This window comes from Meleagris gallopavo, chromosome 14 (assembly GCF_905368555.1).
Source record: "Meleagris gallopavo chromosome 14, MGAL_WU_HG_1.1, whole genome shotgun sequence".
In the NCBI taxonomy this organism is placed as follows: Eukaryota; Metazoa; Chordata; class Aves; order Galliformes; family Phasianidae; genus Meleagris; species Meleagris gallopavo.
Genome location: NC_139417.1, coordinates 19605271 through 19632566, shown reverse-complemented (window position 1 = coordinate 19632566; position 27296 = coordinate 19605271). Strand labels below are relative to the sequence as shown.

The 27296-nt window shown below is 38.5% G+C and overlaps 2 protein-coding genes and 1 long non-coding RNA gene across 9 annotated transcripts in view; 2 read left to right on the top strand and 1 right to left on the bottom strand.

Moving 5' to 3' along the window:
- FGD5 (FYVE, RhoGEF and PH domain containing 5) overlaps positions 1–2818 on the top strand; it is a 94685-nt gene extending 91867 nt beyond the window's left edge. The window contains exons 20-21 of the mRNA XM_085235693.1: positions 702–850; positions 1426–2818. Coding sequence (XP_085091819.1) covers positions 702–850; positions 1426–1462 — 186 coding nt within the window. The 3' untranslated portion in view covers positions 1463–2818. The remainder of the gene's footprint in view (positions 1–701; positions 851–1425) is intronic.
- A 6084-nt stretch (positions 2819–8902) lies between these two features.
- On the bottom strand, positions 8903–12323 carry LOC109369994 (uncharacterized). Its single transcript, XR_002119738.2, has 2 exons — positions 11961–12323; positions 8903–11426 (listed from the first exon to the last, which is right to left on the bottom strand). It is a non-coding gene; the product is annotated as an uncharacterized LOC109369994 (long non-coding RNA).
- A 4-nt stretch (positions 12324–12327) lies between these two features.
- Positions 12328–27296, top strand: part of NR2C2 (nuclear receptor subfamily 2 group C member 2) — a 37464-nt gene continuing 22495 nt past the window's right edge. For 3 of the 7 annotated variants that reach the window (XR_014886310.1, XM_085235698.1, XM_085235701.1), the window contains exons 1-5: positions 12363–12501; positions 15613–15696; positions 23070–23180; positions 24106–24306; positions 26668–26770. Coding sequence is in view for 6 of the 7 variants with exons in the window: in XM_085235698.1 (XP_085091824.1) it covers positions 15637–15696; positions 23070–23180; positions 24106–24306; positions 26668–26770 (475 nt within the window). In the remaining variant the exon portion in view is untranslated. Of the gene's footprint in view, positions 12502–13891; positions 14279–15612; positions 15697–16969; positions 17070–22549; positions 22575–23069; positions 23181–24105; positions 24307–26667; positions 26771–27296 lie in introns of those variants that run through there. The other 4 variants (XM_031555632.2, XM_010718786.4, XM_085235700.1 and 1 more) reach the window with 4 other exon arrangements.

The following is a 27296-nucleotide window of genomic DNA, read 5'->3' as shown; positions in this document are numbered from 1 at the left end:
GCAGAAGCAAAGGCAACATACACATATAAAAAAACATTACAGTGACCGCAGTTGCAGCTTTCAGTGAAGCTAAAATTCAGTTTGATTAATATTTATTGTTTCTTTAACTTATATAAAGCAGAATTTGGCAAAACAAAAACCACAGCTGTATACTGGAGGTAAGTTAATGCTGAATTGCATAACCAGTTCCAAGATTTTGGAGCAGTGCTGTTCAAAGTGAGCATGCTATCTGATGTGCAGATTTTTAAAACAAAGTTGCTAGTGCTATAAAAGGAAATTATAAGGTACAAAGCAGACTACTACTTGCGTTCAGCAAACAAAAACAGCTCGAAGTAACGCATCCGAGACTGAGCCCCGTTTCAAGCTTTCAAGAGTGCTGCTGCAATTTCCCACATTGCCAGTAACCTCAGATTGCTTCCTGGACCATTATGTCAAAGTAGTCATTAAAGTAATGGGTAATTTGACCTTTTGGATGGCCATGAATAACTGGATTTTTAGAGGTGCTGCTAAGGTTGAAGACTATATGAACATGTGCAGTACACTGCCATTGCTCCTGTTTAAGAGTCACAAGTTCAGCAGAAGATACATTTTACTGCTTTTGCAGCACAGACAGTGTTTGCATATGATTGTTTTTCAGAAAGAGCCCTTAAACTACTATGGGCTTCCCTCTAATTTTTGGTTCACTACTTCTTTGCTTTCAGGACAAAGTCGCCACAGAAAGCTTACCTTTGTTGGGTTTCACTGTTGCCCCTGAAAAGGAGGAAGGATGTGTGGGTACAGTTTTCCATCTCTATCACAAGCAAACTCTGTTTTATAGCTTCCGAGCAGATGATAACTACTCAGCACAGAGGTAAGGGAATAGATTTCCATGCTAGTGAGCATGTAGGTCCAAAAGCTTATGTAGAGTTTTTCCTCTCCTTTGCTTCAGATTCCTACCCTAACAGAGGAAAACAAATGGCTTTCAGAGTGTTGGCTAAGCCCAATTGCATGCAACTGCCTTTAGTGATGAAAAATCTACCTTTTTTCACTTCTCTGTTTAGGTAGAAAGAAGGCTGAGCCTCAAGAATCACAGTCTTCCAGTCAAATATGATTTTTGTCTGGGAGCTTCCCCGATTTGTGTTCTATTTATCCACTTCTTAGTTTGCTCATCAACAAATAATTGTTCAGATTTTGCAGTTTATTGCTACTCTACTACTTCTACATAATAAAATAATCATGTAATAAAAATGCCAGTGCCTTAAGGCACATGGGAAGAAAATTTGTATTTATGGGAGGTTTTGTTTCTTTTAAACATTTCAGTTCATATTTCCTATTCTAATTACAAAACCATAGCTACAGTACTCTTCAGGCTTTATGTTCTGAAAATACCCATTTTTGAAAGAAATAATTTTACATGTACCACTCTTTCTTTCCTGCCCTTTTTAGGTGGATTGAAGCCATGGAAGAAGCATCCATATTATAGCAACTATCACTCAATGGACTTAGAATACTAATTCTCAGATTTCCGTACAATCCAAGCAATCTCCTTATTTCTTACAAAACTGAATGGTATATTTCAGGCAAACTGGCTACGAACACTGGATATGAACAGTTTCCAGATTGCTGTCTGCTTCCTTCCTTCTCTTCCTCTTACTTTTCCCCCCATCCCCCCCAGAAAACCTTTAAAATAGGGAATGTTTGTGGTGACCCTCTACGCCCATCCAAGTTCAGCCCGTGCTGTAAGCTTCTCCTATGATCCCATGGTAAGCTAAGTTTAACATTAAAGAAAGAAAAAGCCATGGAAGTACTGACTACAGTAAGCAGCAGGGTCACTTTTATTTACTGTAGAGCACTGTCATATTTCACTGGGTTGGTTTTGGAGTCTACCATGGAATTTGAAACAATGTAGTAAACAACAAATACTCATTTAAAGCACTTTATTATTTTCATTCAACTACAGTTTAATCTTTTCATATTTCCATGGAGTTTGGTGGACTGATTTATTATTATTCATCCATTAACAAATGCCAGCATGAAATTATGCCATGCATATGCTGAATTGTTTCTACAGAAAAGGAATGAACAAAAATGCTTCATTTGCCCAGTCTACCACCATTGCACAAGCTATGATCCAGGATAATTACTTACTATCCATTTATAATTCGACAGAAATCACTGTATAACTTATTTTAAAGTGTTTACTTTCATATCACTACAGTATTTTGAAATGCACTATAGTTGCTCTGCAGTCCAGACGTTGAATAGTATCGTGTCACCCTGAACACCGTGTCAGATTCAAACCCAAAGGATATTTTAATTTATTATAAACCCACAGACAACTTTTATTTAACACTAATCTACCTATCAGTGTTAAGATTTGTATCATTTATTTAAATATTGTATCTTTATTTTCAGTCCTCCTGATGTTTCTGCTGTTGTTGTTACGAAAAATGTCATCAAAACTTTAATTCATATAACAAGTGAATCATTTGAAATATGCTGGTGGGGTGAAGTGCACTTGTCTGAACCTTCTCTGATAAGAGTGCTTTGGAACTCCTCTGGCTAAATGTGTCTTACTCCCCCGCCAGGGCCGGAGTTCCAGCAGCCCAGTGGCAGAATGGCTTCAGATGTGTGCTGCATTTACACTAGCTGAAGACGTCAAAGTTTGGTTTCTGTTCCTTTTTGTTTGGTTGGTTGGTTGGCTGTTGTTTAATGAAGGTTGAAAAGTGATGTTATAATCATTGCAATAAAATGATTTTGTGTTCCATGTTTGTCATAAAATCTGACTGCGAATAGAATGGCAATTATGATTAAAATATATCTTTCTACAAAAATAAAATGCTCAAGAATTTTCTTACATTTTAATGTAAGGGAGGAGAAGAAACTTTACTACCTTCATTTTTTCTTTCTTCAATAAGTGTAATGGATACCTCAATTTTTGATTAACAAACTGGCTAGAATTTTTCCATATTTTTTAAGATTTGTAATGTATCTCCCAATGATAAAGGTAGTTCAATTTATTACCTAGAAAACCAAGCTTAAAAAACAAATACAAGTCTACCACTAAACAAAAACATACTTGTATTGTTTGGGGTTTTTTTGTTTATGATACTTCTGATAGTATGATATCTCTGAAATGAAACTATCTATCTGATAATTTCATAAAACACAGATTGTCACAGGCTAACAGAAATCAAGTATGTCTCATGTTAGAACTGCAGCCTTGTTACTGTTAGCTATACATGCAAAATTTCTAACCGTGGTCCCAAAAAAAAAAGTCTGCACTACAGAACAACAGTACTTTGAAGATTTAGGTGCTGACTGTTGTTTGAAGTTTTTCAGTAAGAAGCAGGAAATGAATACACAAAAATATTTTGTTGTTAAAAAAAAAAAAGATAGTGCTATTAAGCATTGTCCGATATAATGTGGAAAAAGTAAAAGAGCAAAATATGACTGCAGTTCTACAAGCTTTTCTTTTACATTATTTTTACCTTGCCTCCAATTCCAGTTATTGTTAACAGACACACGTTATTAACCAATTCTCTAACAAACTGAGAGCTTTGAATTAGAAGACAGTAGTTGAGATCTTCTTGTGAAGACAAAATTCAGACAATAACAATGAAGAAGTGTTTCAATCCACGTTAACTTTAAACTTGTTGAGCTAGGCTACCTGCCAACACTACTTCAGTTACAGATAAAAATGATCTTAATATATCACAAAGCAAGAAAAATAATAATAAAGAAGATGCCCTTATATTTTCAGTTTAATTGAGTCTAATTTGAGCAAAGCTAAGCACCGAAGACAAAAACTGTCTTAATTTCAAGAGCTAATCCACTAATCACTTTTTATAGTTTTAACATTGAAATAGAGGTTTTTGGACAGCTTACGCCACATATTTGCAAGTAGCTCAGTACATTTCTTCCTAACATGTACCAAGCCTCGCTCTCTCTGAAAAAAAAATTTCACAACTTTGTAAACGTAAAAAAAAAATCTGTAATAATGCACAGTGTACTAGCTCATCAGTCAATAGTTTCAATGCAAACTGGGTTAGTTTATCATTTCAGTGCGTTTTTGTTTATTTTGCCACCTACTGGAAAGTATTATGTCGTTTAATGGTTTTCTGCAATCAGTGTTTAGATCTATCTTACAGTACATGCCTATTTAAAATCCATCTTTGATACGGTTATTATAATTCGTTTTTCCAAATCAAAGTATAAATCATATAGCAGAGTTAGAGTGCTGCATCGTGACAAGATTCCATGCCATTGCCACCAAGTACTGCTGGTCAAGAAGGGCCTGGGGTCACCACCCCTCTGAGCTGATCCTGGATCACATTTAGAATGGAAGAACAACACAAAGCTACAAACACCAAGCGGGCTCTTCCCATTTGCGTGCTGCTTTGGCACAAAAGAAACAAAGACCTCTCTGTTTATAGCCACATAAAAACAGGAGAAAAAGCTATTCCCAGTGTCAGTCTCAAAACACTAACTTCCTTTACACTAACTTTACCTTTATAATTTACTACATCAAATAATCTTCTGTGTATTAAAAACAGTGTGATCCTTCAGTGTGAATGACATCAAGACAACAATTTGGATCAAGTTTTGAGAAGAAAGTTTCTAGACTTCAGGGCAGGTTTACAGTCCCGCTTACAGGAACTATAATAATATTAGACTTTTCCTGAAAGCACTGTTGCACAAATATTCTGCAAGTCTTCCCTTTCTACAGAATAAGAAACACCGGGAAACCATTAACAACATTGCCATTCTTTGCCATGCTTTATTTTTATTATTATTACTAAGTGACAATAAGTTTCAATAGCTTGTTTCCAATGCACACATGCTTTGGAAAGGCATGGAGTACATTTAAAATAAACGCGTTCTGATTTTTTTCATCTCTGCTTGTAATACTACACTGCTATGTTCTTTCCTCACTCCTCTTTAAGTTAAAGGAAACTGAAAGGACAGTTTAAACTAACCACTAAACTGTCCATCCTTTTGTTTCACCTGCAGCATGCTACATTATTAACAGCAGTACTTGCCAGCGTCATCTTAAGGAGAGCAGCACAGGAAGTGCAATTACTCTATATCCATACTGACAGCCATTATAGAGCAGTTAGGTTCTGCACTAAGTATTCCAAATTGAAAGTTTGCTTCAGGTGAATTTGGGGACAGGGCTAGGATTTTACAGTGCTCTTGCTATCCACAGACCTTAATGGACAGCATATTTCTCTTAAAGCTACTTTTTACAATTTATTAATAAAATAAATTTATAATTTATTTTTATTAATGAATATATTAAAACAATAAAATTAAGAATACACTTCTAGATTATTCTCAGCAAAGTTTCATTTCAAATTACAGCCACTACATGATAAACAATAATTTATTAGATCAACAAGTTGAAATTCCTATAGTCAGAAATATGATTCTCACAAACAGCAGATAGAGCAATGACAAAGCATAGCAAGACTAGACAACCACGAGACTTTATCTGGACCTGAAAGTGTGTATGTGGCCAAACGCTTCCCCGGACTACACTGTGGTATCATGTATCTTATACTTCCCATACTTCTCCATACTATCTGCAATACTCTTGCCTTTCTTCCAATCTCTCCAAAACCAGATGCAACATGCTAGCAAGCCTAATGGCTGCAGTCACTGTGGGACTTCATTGCTAATCAAGATCTTTAAAAAATTACGGTTATTTAAAAAAAAAAGTCAGAAACCAGCAAAAAACAAAACAAAAAAGTGGATAGCCTTTCAGATGAAGTATGCTATGTACATTAGCTTTCACAGCACTTGATTCCAATTCCTAACGCAGTATTTCCCCATATTTTTCACCGCAGCAGCGAGACAGAGTCTGAAAGTGTTTAACCACATTAAAGGAAGACTTACTTCATCTCTGCAATGTCACGACTTTCTATTCTGCATCAGAAACATCGAAACTGCTCTGTGTGTTCGTTAGTATGAAATTGATTGCTGTTCAACCACGTATGTACCTTCCCTTTTAAAATACAATTTAAAAACCAGGTCAGTTCACTTATACTTTCAGAAGGCCACATCAAATAAAAAGACAACAGCCGCAAAACCTAAATGCGGGCAGGATTAACTGAGCAATGACTTCAGGAGCATAACGAGGGCCATCAGACAGGCTCTGATATAATGAATTAGATGGTGGAAAATAGCAGAAGTACTCAAGCTCCTGAAAAATAAGCAGATCAGGTAGGAATATAAACATGGCATTTCAGCACAGAGGGAAGTCCTCGTGTTTCGCTAGCCCCAGAATTTCCTTGTATGTAAGCTCTTTTATTTATTATTATTATTTTTTTTTTTTTACATTTGCAATGTTTTTCTCAACATTGAATAGACTTTCCAAGTTTAGATTTTTTTTTTCCCCTTCAACATACAGCACATAAAAGATAAGATTCAGTAATATGTTTTAGGATATTTTACTCAGTGAAATAGTCCCCTGCTGTAGAAGCAATACTGCAGTTCTGGTCAGCACATGAGTATCATGAGCCCAAGAAACTGCTCCTCCTTCATTCCAGAATAAAATACTTCACCAACAGCTAAACAGCAGTTTGCTTGGAAGTGCAGTTAAGACTATTCGGGACGCAAGCTGAAGTAAGATTTTTCTACAGTCCACATTGCCTATAGCAGGCAGCGACTCATTCTGCAAAGAGACAACTAAGGAGAAATGAGGGCAACTAGCCCGAGAGGGAGGTCGCTAGCTTCCCTTAGTGCAGCACAGCCATGCTCAAAGCCAGACACAAAGCACAATATCTTATGTTCAAAATCATCTACTAAACACATTAAAAGAGATTTAAATTGAATGTGGCATGAACAAAACCGAATTGTTTATACTGTTAAAATCTTAGTCCTTTATAACTGTGTTCAATTCATATTCATCCTGAGTTCTTCTTGCTAAATAACAGCTTTGCTCATAACATTTTCCTAGGAAATTTCAGGAAAATTGTGGGAGAATTTCAATAATATGAAATGACAACTTTTAAAAATTCAGAAGAGCTCTGTAGATCCCAAAGATTTAAAACACAAGAATAACCTTAAATTCTGCTTTCATTTTGTAGTTCTTGGCCTCTCATAACTTCTGATCCCCTCCTCAGCCATGACATACTTTCACAGCCAATGCCACGTCCATGACTGGAGGAGGGTTTGTAGCCTGTGCCACAGACACACGTACAGCCCAATGTTTGCAGTCAATGGTTCTGACCACATCTAAAATAACCTTTCCCTCTCTGTGAGCACGTACATTTTCCCAACTCAGCTCTGATCTACAATGAAGTCAATCTGTTCTCCTGGGCACAAAACCACTTATACGAGGTGTCTCCCCTCCTCTGCTTCCATGGCAGTTTGCAGAGCATTTTTCTTCTCTGTCAAATATTGCATAGAAAGGACAATGGAAAACGTCTGTGGTATTGGAAGCGGAATTTGAAAAAGGCCACATTAAGATACCTTCTGTACAGTGGATGGGAACAGTTTAATACTTCCTTAAGAAAACATAGCTGCAGGGATGCAGCCTGGCCTGGGGAAGAGGAAGCACATGAGGAGGAAGAGGCAGCAGAAAAGAACAGGTATGTACGAAGCATAGCCCTCCATGCGCTGCTGCGGGGCTGTTATGCAGGCCAGGGAAGGTAGATGTGAGTCAGCCATGAAGAAGTGAAGTTAAGCCTGGGAAAGATGGGCAGAGGAAGGTGATGCTTTAGTTTTTGCCCTAGTTTAAATAGATATGGATGCTAAGAAATTTAAATTATTTTTCTCCAGGTCGAGTCCGATATATGATTTATCTCAGCCTGCAGGCTATTTTACCCTACTTTCATTCTCTGCCCCATCAAGAGAAAAGCAAGCAGCAGGGTCAGTACCTGGCTGCAGTCCAAAGACAAGCCTGCACAGTGTGGCAGACAGGTGGATCTTCTCTGCTCCCAGTATAGTTATTAACCTTCACCTCTTAGAGAGCTGAGATTCTCCACCTTTTTCACCTCCAGTGTATTTTACTTTCCAGTCATAAGTAACCCCAAAATGGCCTATACAAATACTTTCTACTAACGCTCCCTTTGAAGACTGCATATATAAGTTTAGCACATTAGATAATTAGCATTATCTAATACAATATTGTTTTAACCTGCTTTGGCAGGGGGGTTGGTCTCGATGATCTCTAGAGGTCCCTTCCAACCCCTACAATTCTGTGATTCTGTTTATTAAGGAAGGGCATGGGGGATAGTTCTACATTTCACTGATGTTCTTACAGTAACCCACAGCAAACCATGCTCTCAATGTGGCTTTCTTTATTGCACAGTTTGTTGTTAACCCAGGAGCATGGTGCAGCTGCATGGGAAGCAAGAGTGTACTCCATACCAGAGTTTGTTCAGAGAAACTATCCTCTTGGTGGCAGAAATAAGAACAAGGAGACAACTACTGTCTTCTAAAACTTTCCTCAACCTGCCAGGCAAGCAACAAAGAAGAGCAGAGTAGCAATTCACCTCTAGTTTTGGCATAAGTTATTCTTCCTTTCAGTCAGAGAGTTATTGATAAAGAATGAAGAGGAGTTTGAGAAAAGAGAATGAAAGTAAATGGAAAGCGATACCAAAGAATATATAACCATTTATTATCTTCCAATTGCTCTCGCACAAAATTTTGGAGTCGCATTCTTCTGCTGTTCCTAGCTTTAAATAAGGCTCATTAGAGCACAGGCAGAATGTTTAAGTCAGCTACCTCCAGAGACTTCCCCAAAAGATAATAAGAAAAATGCCAGCCTATCTCTACCACTATGAATTACTTGTGAGCTCAGAATTTAACATTTCCAAAATTTCAAGTAGATACAGACAGTACAACACACTATATAACTATTAATTTGTTCACTATTTTTAAACACAGGAAACAAACTAAATCACGTACACACGACTTAAGAGATACCAGTACTTTTATTTGCATAAAATTATAGAACAGCCCCCTGTGAAAAGACATAGTTTTAACTTCTCGTTACATTTTTTCCCCTCTGAAACCTCGCAGCTGTCAATTCACTGCTTGGATCATTTTGTTACATGACACAAAGAGACTGTTCATTGTGATAACCAATCTTATTTGATTTATTTTATTTTCAAGCTATGGTGCAGGACAGTCAACATAGTACCCACAGGCTTTATTTAACAAGATACACAGTTCTCATTACTGCATTTTTATTTCCCATACAACTCAGAAGAAAATACATCTTTAAAGCATTTTTCTACATTTCCTTCCAGCAAAGACAGTAACTGATTCACTCATTGACAACATTCAAAACTATCCAGAATTACTAGTTACATTCAAAAATACACTGAATTTTGCTTTAACAAATTAGGCCACTGGTCTAAGAGCAACGTCCTAATTCCCATATTAACTCAGATCTCAGGTTTTAACAAAAATAAGAGCCACATGATCAAAAGCACAATATCATTAAGTAGACCTAAAAGAAAGAAACAAACCCCTCTGTTGATCACTACATCAGTTAAGTTCCAAAGCAAGAAATCTTCAGAATCTTCACAGTCTTCTCTGCAACCTCCTCTCAAACAAAAATTCTCACAGTGCACAAACTCTAAGAGAGCCCTGGCTAAGCAGGCTGCATGCTCAGGTACAACAGGATAAAGAAATAACATGCTCGGAAATTATTATCAGCACACATTCGCTTTATGTACACAAGATTCCAATAATTGCCAATCTTTTCCCACTTCCTGCTTCATTCTCCTAAAGCAATTATTTCACAGAAAACATGGATTTGGTTGCCAATACATATTGCAATACTAAGAGAATCTGCCAAAACCAAAAATATCACTTTATGGAGGCAAATGTTTCCGTATTCCCTTAAGCTACCACCGATTATTAATATGTAATGCAAGGATATTACAGTTATTTAATTGTCCACGATTACATATTGATCTTTGACAAGATCTGATGGACTTCACAGATAGAATTTTTTATTTCCAGTCCTCCTTCACACAAATATCAAACTTACTTCAACAAGAATTCTGTTCATATAAAAAAATGTAATGATGAGTCAGAGATGGCTTCTTAATCACATTAGTGGCAGAATGCCTTAAAAGGCTAAGAAATCATAACTGTAATTATATATGTGAGCAAAAGAAGAAACCTTCCTAGCTAAGCCACCAGATTGTCTGTCAAACAGACAAAGGATGCAGTGTGTACAAGTTTATTACCGCAGTAACTATAAGCCCTGGAGTCAACAGTTCAAAGCTACAGAAATACAGGACTTCGCTGTTTAGGAATCTCAGGCAAGACAGTTTGCTACTGAGCAAGTGAATTTAAAATATATTTAAATTTATTATTTATTATTATTTATTTATTCAATTATATTTACTACAAAGTAAAAACAACATACTCTTCCCTAGAAGATGAAAACAATAACTGCAGATATTTCTAAATAAAGCATAAATTTAACTGAAGACATCGTAGTCTACTGCCTCCTAATTCTATATATTCTGATGCTCAGAAAGAAAACGTGAAAGTTGAAAGCTTCCTTATTCATGGTAGACTTCTCATCTCTGGTTTATTCAGCGTGTGACAATTTATCACCAAAGACTGAACTTAATCACTGAGAAGAAGTACTAGATCTCGTAAGAGAATTCTCTGACCAGAAAATTGAAATACTTCTCTACCTAACTATGAACACAGCTGGTGTAGAAAATGAAAGAAGAAAAAAAAAAAAAAGATGAAAATTGATTAGAATTCTGATAAAAATATTTAAGAATAGCAAATAAAAGGCAAAACTAGGATTTGCTTTAAGTTTGCTTACATTAGTCATAGAATCACCAAAGTTTGAAAAGGTCTCTAAGATCATCCAGTCCAACCATCCACCTATCACCAATATTTCCCACTAAATCACGTCCCTCAGTACATCTACACATCTCATGCTCCAAAAGGCATAAATCTCAAAGTTTAATGCACTGAACTGTCATTTTTTCACTTAAGTTATCAGTTTGAAAGACAACCTGTGATCACAGACTCTGTTTCATGACTCATTATTCTTGATTTACAACAAGAAAAATACAGTCATACCCTAAAATCTAACTTACTTCACAAATTAGGGTACTGAGGACACTGAAAAATTCATAGACATATGTTCAGGAGGGGATTGGCCGTTCAGGAGGGTGGATAGTGATAAGACAAGGGGGAATGGTTCTAAACTCATGGGAGGTTTAGATTGGATATTAGGAGGAAGTTTTTCACACAATGGGTGGTGACACACAATAACAGGTTGCTCAAGGAGGTTGTGGATGCCCCATCCCTGGAGATACTCAAGGCCAGGCTGGATGTTGCTCTGGGCAGCTGCTCAGGTGGTTGGCAACCTGCACATAGCAGGGGGTTGGAAGCGGATGAGCTTTGTGATCTTCTTCAACGCAGGCCACTCTATGATTCTGATTCCCTTCACACTCCTGAAAAAAGTGTCTACACTTTAAAATTGCATTTTATGAAGAAAAAAAATACGCAAATGCATTTTGAAAAGTCTTCTTTTGGAGGAATGCACATATTTTGGAAAATATGAAAAGCCATCTTTCTGTTCTACACTCCTGCCTTCAGGAGTTATCATATTTCCCATCTTCCAGCTCACTGTTTGTCTGACCACTCCTTAATTACTTAACCAGACACAAACTAAACTTACTAGAAGTACTAAAATTAAGTTAGATAATTATAAGCGTAGGTGAAAAAAACGCTACAAACATGACAGAACTGGGCCCACGAATTTACGTTCAATAGCCACAGAGATGAGCCCCTCACAGCTGCGAGCACCTAACGCAGCTCAGCAAAGACAGCAGACAACATCTGCAGTCACGCACGTATAAGCAGAACAACCTTCACGGCCAGCTCCATCAGACGAGCCCTAACCATCGGCAACAACCAGATAAAATTAAATAAAAATTCAAGACTATTCAAAAGTAGCTTTAAAGTACCAAATCTTTTTGACTTACCAGCTCAGAACAACGCACCGCCACCCTGCGCGCGCCGCAGTCTTCAGCTCGGAAACGAGCGCCACGCGCCGCGCACGTGCACGGCCGGGCCAGCCCGCCGCCACAGAGCGGGCCGCAGCGCAGCTCTGCTCGTCGGAGCGTTGGCGCGAACGCTCGAAGCGGCTCAGGTAGCCCCGCCCCTCCCCGTCGCCATCCTCGGCCCCGCCCCGCGAGAGGATGGAGGGGGCCGCGGGCGGCGTGGTGCCGGGAAGAGGAAGCGCTGGAACGCTCTCGGGCGGCGGCGGCAGGCGGGGTCACGAACTCTGACCTTTCACAGGGCCCTGAAAAACAACACAGAAACCCCCCCTTCCGACACACACACTCCCCCCGCCCAGTAACACAGTTCCACCCCCTCTACCCCTCCGCGGACCCCGTTAAGCTCCCGCTGCCGCCGCCCCGCGTGGGGGGGGTTTGGGCCGCCTCTGGGCACCGCCAACGACGCCGGCCCGCCCGGGCCCGGCTCAGAGGCACCGCCGGGGCACGCTTGGCGCCAATTCCTGAGGTAAAAATCGTGGTTTTTTTTTTTTTTTTTTTCTTAAATGGAGACGGCCGTCTGGGCCTCTTCGTCGCGGCGGGGCCGAGGGAGGGGGCATCGGGATCCCGTCGGGGAACATTCTCCGCGAGTGGCGGAGGGGAGGGGTAACGCCGGCTTTGGGGGCGGTGGGGGCACCAGAGCTCCGTCAGTCGCTGCGCAGCGGCAGCCAGCGGTGCCACAGGCCGGGCCCGCGGCTCCCGAAGAGAGGGCAGGTCGTCGTGGCGCCGGGATGATCCGGTGCGGCGTCCCGGTGCGGAGACGCTGTGCTGGAATGCGGGCCTCGTGAGGCCGGAGACGGTCGGGTCTCGGTGAGAGCCGTCCGCCGTCCGGGGGCCGCTGGGACCGCGGCCGTGGAGATGCCGAGCGCGAGTCGCGGACGGAGAGGGAAGATGGAGTCTAAGCGGGCGGAGGCGGCGGCGTGAACCCGACCCTTTTACCTTTGCCACCGGGAGGGCGGAGGGGAGGGGGCGGTGGGTACTTTGCATACGGGGCTGAGGCCGCCGCCATTTTACCGGCTGCCGCCCCAGCGCCGCGCGCGGTAGCCTTGGCTCGACATAAGGGGATAGCAGAGGGGAGGGGGCCTAATGGCGGCGGCGGCCGCGGCCCCGCCTGGGATTTGGCCGCCTGCCAGCGCGGCCATCTTGTGCTCAGTCGGGTCCCTCGGGTGTTTTCCCCCTCGCTTGAGGGGCGGTGCCAGCTGCGTGACAGGCGGTGCTTGCGGCCAATGGGCAGCGCGGGGTAGGAATGCCGCAACTCCGATGAGGTCATTGGCTGTGGAGGGAGGCGGGAAGGAGGAGCGCGGCCGCTGGGCGCCGCGTGCCCGGGGAAGCGCAGCGATAGGCTGCGGAGGAAAGGCGCCGCGGGGCAGCGCTGTCGATGGGCGGTGGGGAGGCTGTCCCTGTCTGGGCCGCTTTTGAAGGTGTTGGGGCTGCACCCGTACGGGTCGTTGACTTTGTGCTTTTTCAGTCTTATCCATTGTAAGAGTTTTTGCTGCCTTCTTACCACTGCTCGTGGCGTAACGCGGGTTCCCAGCAGAGCCGCGCCTGCCGCCCCCTCTTCCCCGCGTTGTGCTCCGGGCTCCCGAGATGCCGAGCTGCTGCTGGGCCGGCACACAGCGTGAGGAAGGCAGCCTCACTGAGTAGTAGGAAGAGGTTTCAGTACAGCTGAACTCAGCCTTCCTTTGTGTCAGACTTGTAGGACTGTCCCCATAAAACATCGAATGGAGGGTGTGAATTTCTTGGAGGTTGGTCTGCGACTTGGCTGAGTGAAGCGGTTTTGTCTAATGTTTTGGACAGGAGATCCATGTATGTATGGTTAGCTGCTGTCCTCTTGTAGCAGAACTGTTTTCCTGGTGCTCTAGTTCCTTTTTTTGCTGTTTTTGTGTTCTGCCTTTTTTGTTGGTTGATTTGGGTATTTTTTTATTTTTTATTTTTCTATTTGTGAGCGGTTTTGCTAGGCAGCAGATTCTATTTTTTGTGTTGCCCTCTCAAGAATCGCGTTTTTAACAAGCTTACCTGTATGGCTGTGCATAGTCCGTCAGCTGCCAGTTAATTTGCTTTGATAGCCTCCATTGTCGTTATGGGAGGGTTGAAAGTGCAAAGAATTTTGGTGGATAACAACACTCACAGCAAGTTTGTTAAGAGACTTATCATAGGAAAACTTGATTGAGTCTTAAAAAGGTATTTTTAGGAACAAAATCTCATCTTTGATGCTTCCTTCATCTTAAAGCACTGAGAAAACATAAGTATGTCGTGTTTTTTTTATTTTAATTGACTTAAAATAATTTCAAAACAAGACAACAAAAATAAAGAATTGCTGAATAATTTGGGAAACTTGTAGCATTAAATAAGCCTGGAGGAAATGGTAAAATGAAAAGCTGCATGAGACAGTAACATTAATACAATTACACAGAGGATGTCTCAGTTTTGGTAACAAGGTGTTACAAATAGTCTTTCACTGATATATATGCGATCATTTACACATTTACCACAGTAGGATTCAACCTTTAATTGAATTGAAACATTTTAACATTAGCTTTGTAAAAGTTGAGTTTGGGGGGAGGGTGTTGTGCTGGAGGCATGAATATATTTTTCTATTTAGTGTTCTGCTGTTAGCAGTAGATTTGCATGTTTGTTTTTCTTTTTTAACTTTATGTGAAATTATTGCTATGCAAGTATCATTAGAAGGGTGTCAATGAAACATCAAATATGCTGCTATTCAGGAATGCAGTTTCATTACCTACACCTGGGTTGTATAAACTCTGGCTTTGTAAGAAGAAAGTGCACAAATTTGAAACCTTAATTAAATTTATCTTTGAGGAAACACAGCCCTTACAAGAATCATTAATAAGATATAGAAAATATTTGTTCTTATTTCTTCTGTTTGCACTTTTGCTCTTTAAACCTTGAAAAGCATAAAGCTGAAGGTACAGACACCCACATCAGAATAAAGCAGTTCTGTTGTATTTTCATGTCAGACTGGCAATAGTGCCACATTATAATTAAGATATATTTTCGATAACAGAAAATATTTCTAGATGTAGTAGTCTTTTACCCGTACTGTGGTAGATTACTGTAAGAATGTGAGTGATCATGGCAGTTTGTTGGAATGATTCAATAGAAGTTTACTCAAACACCGTTCTCAGTTTGCTGTTTCCTTGTCCAGGGCATAATCAGGAGCAGTTTATCTGCAGAGTTTCCCATCCCTTGAGTTCAGGAGAGTACTTGCAAACCGCGCTGATAATCAATGCTTAAATCAGTTCTTTCTGGTTTATAAAACTAGCATCTTATGCTTGCTGCTTAAATAATAGAGTAAAAAAATTGTATGAGAAACTTTATAAAGTAGAAGAATAACTGTGCTGTGAATAGCAGAATTCAGCTTTTTGAACGCTGTATTTCCTGTATGCATGTACTGCATATATACATGCATATACAACCACACCGTATCTTATTTTTCAGATAGATGAAATAGTGTTGTGAATTCTTAAGTCATATCAGAAACTTGTTTAGCAGTAAGGAAAAAAAAAAAAAAAAAAAACTTTTGTGCCTGATGGAAGTTGCTGGCATCTTTTTCAAACAGGTTTTCTAATGATCTTGCTTCGCCATGGCAACCAATATGGAGGTGCTGGCTCAGCAGGTAATGGAGACTCAGCAGGTGGCTGAGGTGAGTGAAGATAGCACAACGATTGGCATATGAGCTTCTGAGAGAAAAACTACTTAAGATTGTCTTTGCTGTTTCCAATTTGTAATAAACAGAGCAGATATTCATAGAACAGTACTGATTTATGCCTGGGGTCATACAAACCAGTGCAGCTGATGATAATTGCTCTGTTTCATTCTAGTGACCTCCCCATCAGGAATGCAAGTGGGAAGTTCACCGTTAACTGTAGAGATGCTTGTCTGTATTATGTATTGTTTAGAAGAATAATATTTAAAAAAATCTTCTTGTGATTTGATGATTAATTTATTTTGATTGTGAAAGGTTTCAGCTCTTCTCTTGAGATATCATCTGAATCTCAAGTGTTTGAATTTACCTGTTTTACTTATGTACTGTATTGAATTTACAATAGGATGGTTGATTTAAATCGAGCTTTATATTTCATATCTCTATATGTGAGATGACACTTTGAGTAGATTTTTGTGCTTGCTATTAAGTGATGCTTTTAAATTCACTGAAGCTTGGATATTCATCAGGTAGAATGTCTAAATCAACTCGTAAACATTCAAACTGCATGTTTTCATGTCCATAGAAGGGAAGTAATTTGTCTCTTTAAGTTTGCTAACTTTAGTTCTAAAAAAAGACAAAAAACTTGGTTTTGTTTAAAATTATTTAGTTTAATATCTGTCAAAGTTGTTTAACTGTGTGATTTTATAATTGAGATTTCATAAATAATGAGGGGCAAATATGCTCAGACTTCTGTAGACAAGACCACTTTTCAGACATTGGTTTTGGTTGGTGGTTTTTTTTAACTTGTTGAACTAAGATTATACCTTGATGTTAGTAAGTATGATCAAGAATAAGCTACATAAGCTACATAAAGTAAATGTACATCATGTTTTCAGAAATGGATTAGAAATCCATTGTGTTATTTTTATTAACAATTTTGGTTCTCTTAAAGTTCATAGTAACAATTACTATACTACAGTGTGGAAAATGGTCTACCAAGTATTCTGGAAATAACATCTAATGCATAGTTTAAAAAAAAAATCCTGTAATTTCTCAGTGGAAACTGACAAGTGATTGTCACTCAAATTTGCTATATCAGATATCAGTTTGGCAAGCACTTTTTTTTTTTAACAAAAACTTTTCCAAAACAATTGGGAATAAAAACCTGTAATGGAAATACTGCAAACCTTAAACTGTTTTGGTAGAAATTGAGATCTTTAATCACATCTTAGACACATAAAATATGTGACATTTGTAATTCCTCGTGCAGGAAATGCACCGTGGTAACATAGTGTGATGGTTGTATCTTGCCACTGGAGAGATCGCTTCATCCCAAGAATTTATGAAGCTCTGTGATTTCTTCCTAGCCGGTGGGTAAATAGAGGGCTTCATCTCTTTACAGTATTCAACTCCTCCTTAAATTATACACCTGCTTGGTGCATAAACCCATGAAAACTTTTTTCATGGAAAAGTAGTTGCAAGCAGCATTGTCTCACTAAGAGTTAATTGATGTTGCATATAAATTTTGAGTAATTTTTTTTGTATGAATGACTGAGTGTTTTTAGCCTGATACAGTTTTTAATACAACAAAATACATTACTAGTTTTCTTGAAGTGTACTATATCTGTGCTCGCTGGTTACAGTAGAAAATGTAACATAAAGCTTGGCATTAGCCTTAAATGAGAGATTTTTTGGAATATTAAAACTAAATGAAAGGAAAAGAGTCATTATGTACAGAATTTTAAGTTTTGAATGCTCAGAGGGAAATTACAAACAGGATAATTTAATACATGTTCAGCTATATCTGCAGCAGTTTTTCAGTATAGTTGTACATTGTGCATCACTGTATTGAAAACTACAATGCCAAGCACCAAATCAGATTGCTGTGCAAATAGGCTGTGTTGTTTTTTCCTTCTTGAGCAACAGTTAGTCATGTTTGCTTTCCATTATACTGTGGCTGCATCACAGGAGTTAGTGAGCAGTCCCCATTGTTTGTATTTTTGTATTTACTGTATTGTCCTTTTAATGGTTTCAGATATTTCCACTGCTTTTGGTTTCTCTGTAGCAGTGTTGCTTCGTGTTTTCTAGCTGATTGTTTCTGAAGAGATTGTAGGAGAAAGTTCCATTTTTTTGTGTATGCAGTTGAGTGTACATAAGATTGCAGAGTAGAGAGCAGCTTGTGGATTCAGAGGGAATTTTAGGAATTCTTCCTCATTCTCAGTTAGTTTTGAAAAGTCCAGAAAATGCTTTAGCCTTAATGCAGAAGTAATGCTGCTTTTCTTAAGTATTTATGTAGTACCATTACCATGCAATGTATCAATAGCCCAAGTTCAGTCTCCACATCAAATTAATTTGTGTATCATTAAAATGTATTTTGTTATGCATATGTATTTTATGCACAGTACCTTAGTTTTTAAACAGAGCTGTTGCTGTAGGGAGTAATAAGGGCTATTACTACTTTTCAAAATTGGATCTAAAGTGACCATGAAGAACCCTTAAGTCACAAAGAATTCCCAGTGTTTATATTCCCAGTTATTATATTTCAGATTCAGTTCTTGTTCCGTGTAAGACAAATGTGAATTAAGCATCTTGAGAGACCAACTAAAGATTGGTGTCAAAAGGTTGTTAAGTAATAGTAGCTTCTTCACACTAAATAAATATCAGGTCAACTAATTGTTACACTGTACTTGTGCTGTAAATACAATCCAGTAGTTATAGTAATTATTCATGGCTACTGTTTTCAAATAGAGTTTTGTATCAAGAGCCTGATTTCAGTCAGTAGTGAGCACATTTTAGTGGTGAGGCTAAGGGTCCTTGAAATTGAAATAAAGTACCATAGATACTTAAATAAACCCAAGTCACGCATTTGTTGCATAAGGCTCTCTAATGGTAATTCACTGCATTCAAGTTTATTTTCATAAAACTAGTCAACTTTCAAGGTTGCTTTTCCATAAGTTCAGGTAATGTAACTTAAAAATTTCCCTAAGAAATTTCTTTTCGTTTTTTGATCAGCCTTCATTGCAGCTCATACAAATATTTTATCATGGAATTTAAGCAGGTGAATCACTTAGGTGTTACAAACTTACTACATAAATTCTTATCTGTAAGAATAGTGATTTGTGTTACTTGCAAGGCCTGGACAAGTTGAGAGAGGAGTATATTCTTTTAAATATATTAAGCTAATGAATGTAAAGGCCAAAGATGCTGCACAGGAGATATGGTGGATTTTCTTTGTCAAGTAATTGATTTGAAAATACTTCAAGCTACAAGCAAACACTTGTCTCAGATTTCATTTTGCTGTTTCATAGTTCACAGAAAGCATGTTAAGGGGCTTAAGAACAGGGAGACAGTGGGATGGGTAAGCTTGACAACATGGGAATATCTCCTAAAGATGAAATTAATTTTACCATTAGACAGACTCCTTCAGCAGCTGGCAAAACAGCAGGAACACATCGATTCTGCTTCCTTGGTTACAGGCAGTGATAGTGCACTTGACCTTCAGAGGAGAAGGGTCGCAGAGAATCTGTTTTATAACAATTCTGTTGCTTTCTGTGATTGGAATCCTCATGAATGGACACTGGATGCAAATATCTTTGATCTGACTAGAAGTGAGTTCAATTTTTTTTTTCAGATTAATTTGGCCTCAGAGACTTGCTGAGGAAAAATGTAAATAAGGCTGCAGGAAGGATTTGACTCTGTAAGTACTGGAGTCAGTACAGTGTACAGCTAGGGAGGTCCAGAAAGCAAACAAAGTTACATACATTAGAACTTTTTTTTTCCCATTTCTTAAAGCAGGTGTATTTGATCTGTCTTCTGTATGGGAATTAGGATGTCTTGAGATAACTTCTTACATCACATTCATAATTTTCTAACTATCTCTAAGTCATGATATTAGTGTGTTTGGGTTTGGTGTTTTTTTTTTTTTTTTTTAAGGACTGCGAATTAAGCCTGTGTAAAATGTGATGCACTGAAATTCTGTGATATAAGGCTGATTTATTTCTTTCATCTTCTCTGGAAAGCTTCCTGTGTTAAAGAAATCAGGACGCATTTAATTTTTTTTAATATAATTCAGAATTACAAAAATGTACCATCCCTGACTTTGAAGAAGTAGGTCTTTTTATATGCAGCTTCCATAGTGGTTGCTTTAAGCATTATATGGGTTCTTCATGGTGTGATGTTTGTTTTGAACAGTATGATAATATAGTGAACAGTAAGTGTAATCCTGAAAACGAGCCTAATATAATGCTAAACTGTTACCTTCCTGAAATGAGTATTTACGAGTGATTTGCTTTCAGAATATTTTTATTCGATTAGTGCTATCTTTAATTAGAACGCTATAGAAAAAAATTTGGGATTCACGTAAGCTATCCGAAGTCAGCCTGGTAAATCTCTATTACTAACAGTGTAGAGAATGGTATATTCTTGGACTCCTGTTTCTTTCTTTATTTTCTACTTAGAAGTCAAACTTGTTAGAATTGATGAGTATAATAATAAATAAATCATCAGAATTGCATCCATTCTTATTCATTGTAGGTGTGTGAAAATATCCAAGGTAGAAATTTAGCTGACAAATAATATTGCTGAAAGTTTTTTTTCCTTTCTTGTAAACTGTTCCATTTTTGCATTTGACTTTCTACCCTGGTTCTTACTTTGCTGTCAACCAATGGCATGTGTATTCAGTCTGGAAAATAAGCTTGGTATTTTCAGTAGCCATTGAATTTAAATAAGGAAGCTGATGTTCAAATGTGTCCACTGGGAGTCTCTTGATAGGTGTTTTTCTGTTTGTTGTTTTCTTGCCTAGGTATTTTTCTCTACTGCTGGATCATCTAATATTATCTAATAATGAGAACATACTACACGTGTATCTGCCTGTATGTTTGATTCATTTGTCATTCAACTTCTGTGCCCTTTGTTCTAAATATAGCTTTAGATTTTACTTCTACAATATATGGGACTACTTAGGATATGGGCAATAGGAGAGTTAAACAGTATGGCTTCATGGAAAGTGCTGTGTATTTTAAGACTTATTTTTTCCCCAAGGAAACTGTGCAGTAAATTTTCCTTTCTATCCAAACTGGTTTTTTTTCCTTACATCACAAATTAACTTTTTTGTATACTAAACAGGAGGTGATTAAATTGACGGTAACCTGTTGTTCACCTGTACAAGTTCAGATGAGTAAATCATTCAGAAGTTATTTGAAATAAGACTTAATAAAAACAATTTGAGTTTCCTAGGTTTGGTCACCTGTCACTGCAGATATTGGGCTATGTTGATACACTAATTCCTATGTAAAATGTTATAGCTGGTCATATATTGCTGTCTACGACCACCTGAGAAGAGGTTGTTGTGAGGTGTTGGTTGGCCTCTACTCCCACATAACTAGCAGTAGTATTAGAGGAAGTGGCCTCAAGGTGCACCAGGGCGGGTTCAGGTTGGATTATAGAAAAAAAATTCTCCGATGGAGTGGTCAGGCACTGGAGTGGGCTGCCCAGGAAGTGTTTGAGTCACTGTCCCTGCAGGTATTCAATAAACGTTTAGAGATGGTACTAAGGAATGTGGTTTAGTGGGGAAATCGTGGTGGTAGGTGGATGGTTGGGCCAGATGATCTTGGAGGTCTTTTCTAACCTGGGTGATTCTCTGTGTTAAACGCAGCCCTATAGATATTGTGAAACAGTGTAAACTTGTATTTGTGGGGTATTTATGAAAATACAAATTCTTTACAATTAAATTCTTAATTACAATTATTGTAAATTATAGAGTTTACAATATGAAAATACTTAAAATTCTGAAACTATCAAAATGTAAAATCTGCTAAACTGAAAATAAGGTTTATTTAGCATTAAGCAGATGTATGTAATCTAGGCATGTAGTTTGTTGAGATTAAAAACATTCTTCCAAAGAATAGAGTTCTGGCCTATTTGCCTGGTTTTCAGTAAGTAGTTATGGCTTAAACTGGGTGTAGAAGAAACCAGACTGCAATATTCTGTTCTTTTCTATATGATACATCACCGTAGTATTTTATTCCCACTAGGATGAAATATCTGTATAAGTGTGTACGGTATCATAACAATTCATAACACTTTGTTTTCAGACATACTGCATGTGTAAAGTTTGCTGTCAACAGTCTTCCAAAGTATTGGTTTTTTCTATCATTTTATATAATTACTTTCAAAAAGAATGTGACTAAAAAGTATTCATGTCATGCTGTTGGCTGCGGACAGTAATGTCACCTGGGAGTTGCTGCAGTGTTGTTATGGTAAATATTTATCTACTGCTTAGAATTGTGTTACTTTCTGTAACCTGTTGCAACAAAATGTCATGTATACTGTTATTCAAATATTTTTGTATCCTGTCTGAAAACATTGGTGAGCATGTGCAGTATATGGCTTTAGAACAAAATTATCTTTTGTTTGAATTTTCTCACAAGTGTTAAACTATCAATTCAAGTCATAGATTACTGACTTGGAAAATGCACCAGGAAAGCAGAGCTAGTCATCATCTAGTGAATTTCTCACTAGAGTAACTTCTGTTATTCTGTTAGAGTAACAGAAGTTGCCCACATGCACTTAAATACGTAGAAGTGTACATTCGAGAAAAAAGCTTGCAGTACCATGAAATAGAAAGACAGAACAACTTGGAAAAAGAAGATGGGAGGGAGACAAGCAGCACACAAAAACAAAGATATCCAGATTACTAGCTGTATTAAATTTAACTATTTACCTCTAAAAATATTTGCGCTATTAAGATTTTTCTTTCTTTTACTTGGAGAGTGGAATCGCCATTTTGTTCAGTTGGGCTGTAAAGGCACCACGCTTTCAGAAAACTTCATGGATAAGATCAGAAATCAAAGCGAAGAGTCAGTTCATTCAGATAGGTCTGTGTACTCTTCAAACAAATTCTGTGTGTCTCTTGTCCCATCTATGAACCCAGGATTGAGGACATTTTTATTTAAAATTTTTAAAATAATGAAATATTTAACATGACACATTATAAAAACAAAATACACAAAAGAAAAAAAGGGATGAATATAAAATTGTAAGTTGAGAAAAGAGCATTTCTGCATTTCGGTAAACCGAAGACTCACGCAATTTAACTATGTTTTCTTTGTTTGTGAAAAATTATAATTGTGATTTTTGAATATGCCTTGATTTGGTTTTGTGTGGTTTTTGTCATCTATCACGTTCGTTCTATTCCACCCCTCCCCCCCCAAAAAAAACCCTGTAATTCATTGGGGGAAAAAAAAATCTGAGTTGGTTTAATGGTTATAAGCTTTCCATTAAATGTAGGTTGCATGCTAAAGCCATCTGATGTTTAGTTAGCATCTGCATTTTAAAATGTGTAAATCAGAATTCTGTGTGTTATTTTACAGGTACAGACTATTCAGAATTCACTATCTGATTCTCCAGTGATGACCAGCCCTTCCCAGCGTATCCAGATTATTTCCACAGATTCCTCTGTAGGCTCACCACAGCGCATTCAGGTAAAAATCTATTGGTTTAGTAGTAAACTGTTACATCTTCTTTTTTTTTTTTTCCTTCTCCTGCTCTCATTTTATACAAAATAGCACTAAAATCTATTGAAGGTTTCTTCAAAATTTGTAAGAATAGATCATTTCTATTGCAGACCAGAACTCTTTCTCTCAAAAGATACAATTGGTGATGGCTAGTTGGCTGTATATAATAATTATATTGGTGTAGTGGAGTGAGGAATAATTTCAGGGGTTAAACAGCCTACAAGTTGCATGAGCTCTAGCCATACCAAATGGGCAGACACTGTCAACGGACAGTTCAGAATGTTTAAGATCATCTCTAAAGACTTCCTTCTCCTTTCCTCTCTCTATCCTTCCCTCCCTTCCTCCCTCTCTCTCCCTGTAATGTTTAGAAAGAACCAGTGGCAGACTTGCCTGTGAAGGCTGAAGTTAATGCTTGGATTACTACATGATGGATTGTTGTTGCTCATGGATAATATAAAGATAGCATTAATATATCAGAATTCTAAATGTATGCAGTGCCAAATGATATGAAAACTAACTGTTAGTGTTACCAGAGTGCTGCAGTACTTCTTTAGCCGTCCTTGACCTTGTTTTGTGCCTGTACAATACTCTTGTACTTTTGCCAGAGGTGGTGCAGGAGAGGCATTTGAAATGGTCTGGCCATACAACCTCCACCACAAGATGAACTCCAACTTTTCACAAGTTTATCTAGTATTTCTCTTCTGTATGGTAGGTATGAAGATACAGAAATATGCTAAACAACTTGTTTTGTTTATATTATTTGCACTTTGCACCAGTCTAACAGATAGCAAAATAATTAGTAACAAGGGCTTTTATGAAACAGTATTTTATAATATAAACCTATAAAAACATATAAAAAATATAAACATGCCATCTTCGATGTGTTTTATAGATTGTGACCGATCAGCAAACAGGTCAAAAAATCCAGATAGTGACAGCAGTGGACTCATCTGTGTCTCCAAAGCAACAGTTTATTTTAGCCAGTCCAGATGGAACTGGTGCGGGAAAGGTGATTTTGGCAGCACCTGAGACATCTAATGCCAAACAACTTATCTTTACCACAGCAGACAACATTGTGCCAGGCAGAATTCAGGTAAATATGGTAAACAAGACTAACCACAGATTTTTCTGTTTCAGTTTTTGACTTTTCAGTGCTTTAAATGTAGAATTCCTTTAAGACATCAGGAATTGCAATAACTTTATAACATGGATTAGATGATAACAATTGTAGGCTACGGTAGTCAGTCCTAAATCGTGCTGTCTTCATGTTTCTCATGCATTCGATTGTATTCATTACCTCTCACTGAAATTCCAATTATGAGAAAGCATACACAAATAATTAAGCTGGTGCTTGTGAGGGGTGCCAAGATTTCAGATCTAGTAAAGATTTACAGATGTGCAGTGATAGAGCTTACCTGGGCAAACATAGGCTCACAGTGCATTGTCATGGTATTGGGATTGATGTTCTTCAGTGCAGAAGCTGTCACAGAATCACAGAATTGTAGGGGTTAGAAAAGGCCTCTAGAGACCATCTAGTCTGTGAGAAATGCTTGTGTTCAGTATTCCAGACTCAGGCAGAATTTGCTTTGAATCACAAATTATTTCACCCTTTTGCAATAGCAGGTGACTGCAAGGATGAAAGGATGCAAGGAGTAGAGAGAAGGGACAGTTTATATTTCCCGCTCCCTGGTGCAAATTCCCTCCCCTGTTTCCTTGTTGGTTGAGGACTCCAGGGTTTACAACCTATCCAGTGCTTCTAATTTCCTCAGCAGATGTCTGGTCCCTATTTACTTTACTGCTTGGGTGACTCCTCTATATTGTCCTCCCTTTCTTGTTTGGTATTTACTTATTATGGTATGCTGCGATAACCTCTCATAGTTAACCTTCCCCTCTGGCTATCATTCATACTACAGAACCAGTTTGTACTGGTACATCTCCTTACATTACTCAAAAAATCAAGGTCTTCATTTCTGCAAGCAGAAATGTACCTTGTATCAGAGCTCCATGGTGCTTCTTTGAACCCTTTTGCAGTCATTACATCTTTTTGTTACGCAAAGACAACATTTATTTCATTGTAAGTCCAACCTTTCTGCTAAAGAAGGTTCCCAAGAGCAGGTTGCAAAAGAAAGTATCCAGGCGAGTTTTGGATATCTCCAGAGAAAGAGACTCCTTCATCTCTCTGGACAGCTTGTTCCAGTGCTCTGTCATTCTCCTGTTCATATGGAACCTCCTGCGTTTCAACTGGTGTCCAGTGCCCTTGGCTGTGCACTACTAAAAAGAGCTTGGCCCCGTCCACTTGAGCTCACCACTCTTTAGATACTTATAAGCATTGATAAGGTCCTCTCTCAGCCTTCTCTACTCCAAGCTGAACACATCCCAGGTCTCCCAGCCTTTCCTCTTAAGAGAGATGTTCCAGGCCCTTCATAATCTTTGTAACCTCCACTGTACTTTAGCCAGCCAGTCTATAACTGCCTTGATTTGAGGAGCCCAGAAGTGGAGACACTACTCCAGATGTGACCTCACCAGGGCAAAGGTGAGGGAAAAGATCACCTCCCTCGCCCTGGTTGATCAGACTCTTTAATGCATCTTAGGATACCATTGGCCTTTGTGGCTGCAAAGGCACTCTGCTGGCTCACAGCCTCTGTTACGTTTGTGGGCCTTGAACATTGTCCATATCAATAGGAACTCTGCAAAACAGATTATATAAGCAATAATCCATTCCCAGTGAAATTTGAGATTTTTTCCTAGCCACCTTTAAAAAAAAATAAAATGAATAAATACAAGCTGGTGACTGGTTCCTATTTCTACTATTAGAATAAGAGAGTATTTTACAGTGAACAGTATCTTTTTTTTTTTCTAAACCAATTTTTTTGACAAATTGTGTCAACAGTCCTTGAAAACTTATTTTATAATGTTGCACCAGTTGTTACCAAGTGAGTTTTGTTTTGCTTTAATTTTTCTGTGGTGAGTTGAATGTTTTCAACTGAAGTTTTGGGATCCAAGGTCTTCAGAAGCCAGACTGTTTTTTATAATTAATCTGTTTCAGACTGTGTCCTCCAAACCATGTATACGTACTAGCTAATGTGAGGATGTCTGGGAAGGGTGTGTGGAGTACAACCATCTTTGGGTAAAATATAGTAGTTGTTTGACAGTAGTTCGCAAGAAAGGAAGCATACTGCTGACTGTACAAGTGAGGGAAGTTCTATTGAACGAAGCTGGGAGTGCAGTTTGGGATTCATGTTTTGCTTTGGCTGCTCTAATATTCTTGCCGTTGACAGTAAAAATGCTCATTAACTTTTATTTTATACTACTTAATTTCATTCCACATCTGTCATACTTGTCTTCACCTTTGGCTGCCTCTTGCCTGTTGATACACCAACCCTAGGCAAAGCTCCTTGCTTTCAGCAGAAAATACTGCCTAGTTACCTCTTTTTGTTTTGGAATTTTCACTCAGATAGTGACAGACTCTGCTTCGGTGGAACGTTTGCTGGGAAAAGCTGATGTTCAGCGGGCCCAGGTAGTAGAATATTGCGTGGTCTGTGGTGATAAAGCATCAGGTAAGGAAGCATAGAAAGCAACGTTCAGGAAACTGAGTGGAAAGATTACTAGGGTGAAAGAAGGGAGGAGGTTTCATGTAGTTTTAAATGATTATAACCATGCTGATGGCAGAAGCAAGTGAATGTAAAGTGGAAAGAGATGTTATACACTTATAACTATATGCACAGAGTAGTACAGCTCAGCTCGGAAGAATATTAATTTGTAATTAAAGTGGAGTAAATGATAAATTGGCATGTGCTGAAAGAGGAAATAACAGTTGCATAGCTCCTAGTAACTGAAAACATTTGAAGAATTAAGTCGTGTTCCCCAGAGCTGTGGGCAGCCTTGCAGTTAATGTTGCCTAGAAAAGTCTACCTGCTTCAAGGAAAAAATGCTTCTTAGAGATCACTGACAAACACAGGACTTCTTGGTAGATTTTGGTTTTTTACTATTAAAGAAAGAGGCAAGTAGAGATCAAGCGAGTCCTCGGTGTGTTTCGGATCCATTCAGTAACAAGCAATCTACTAGAAAAAATTTCAACATTAA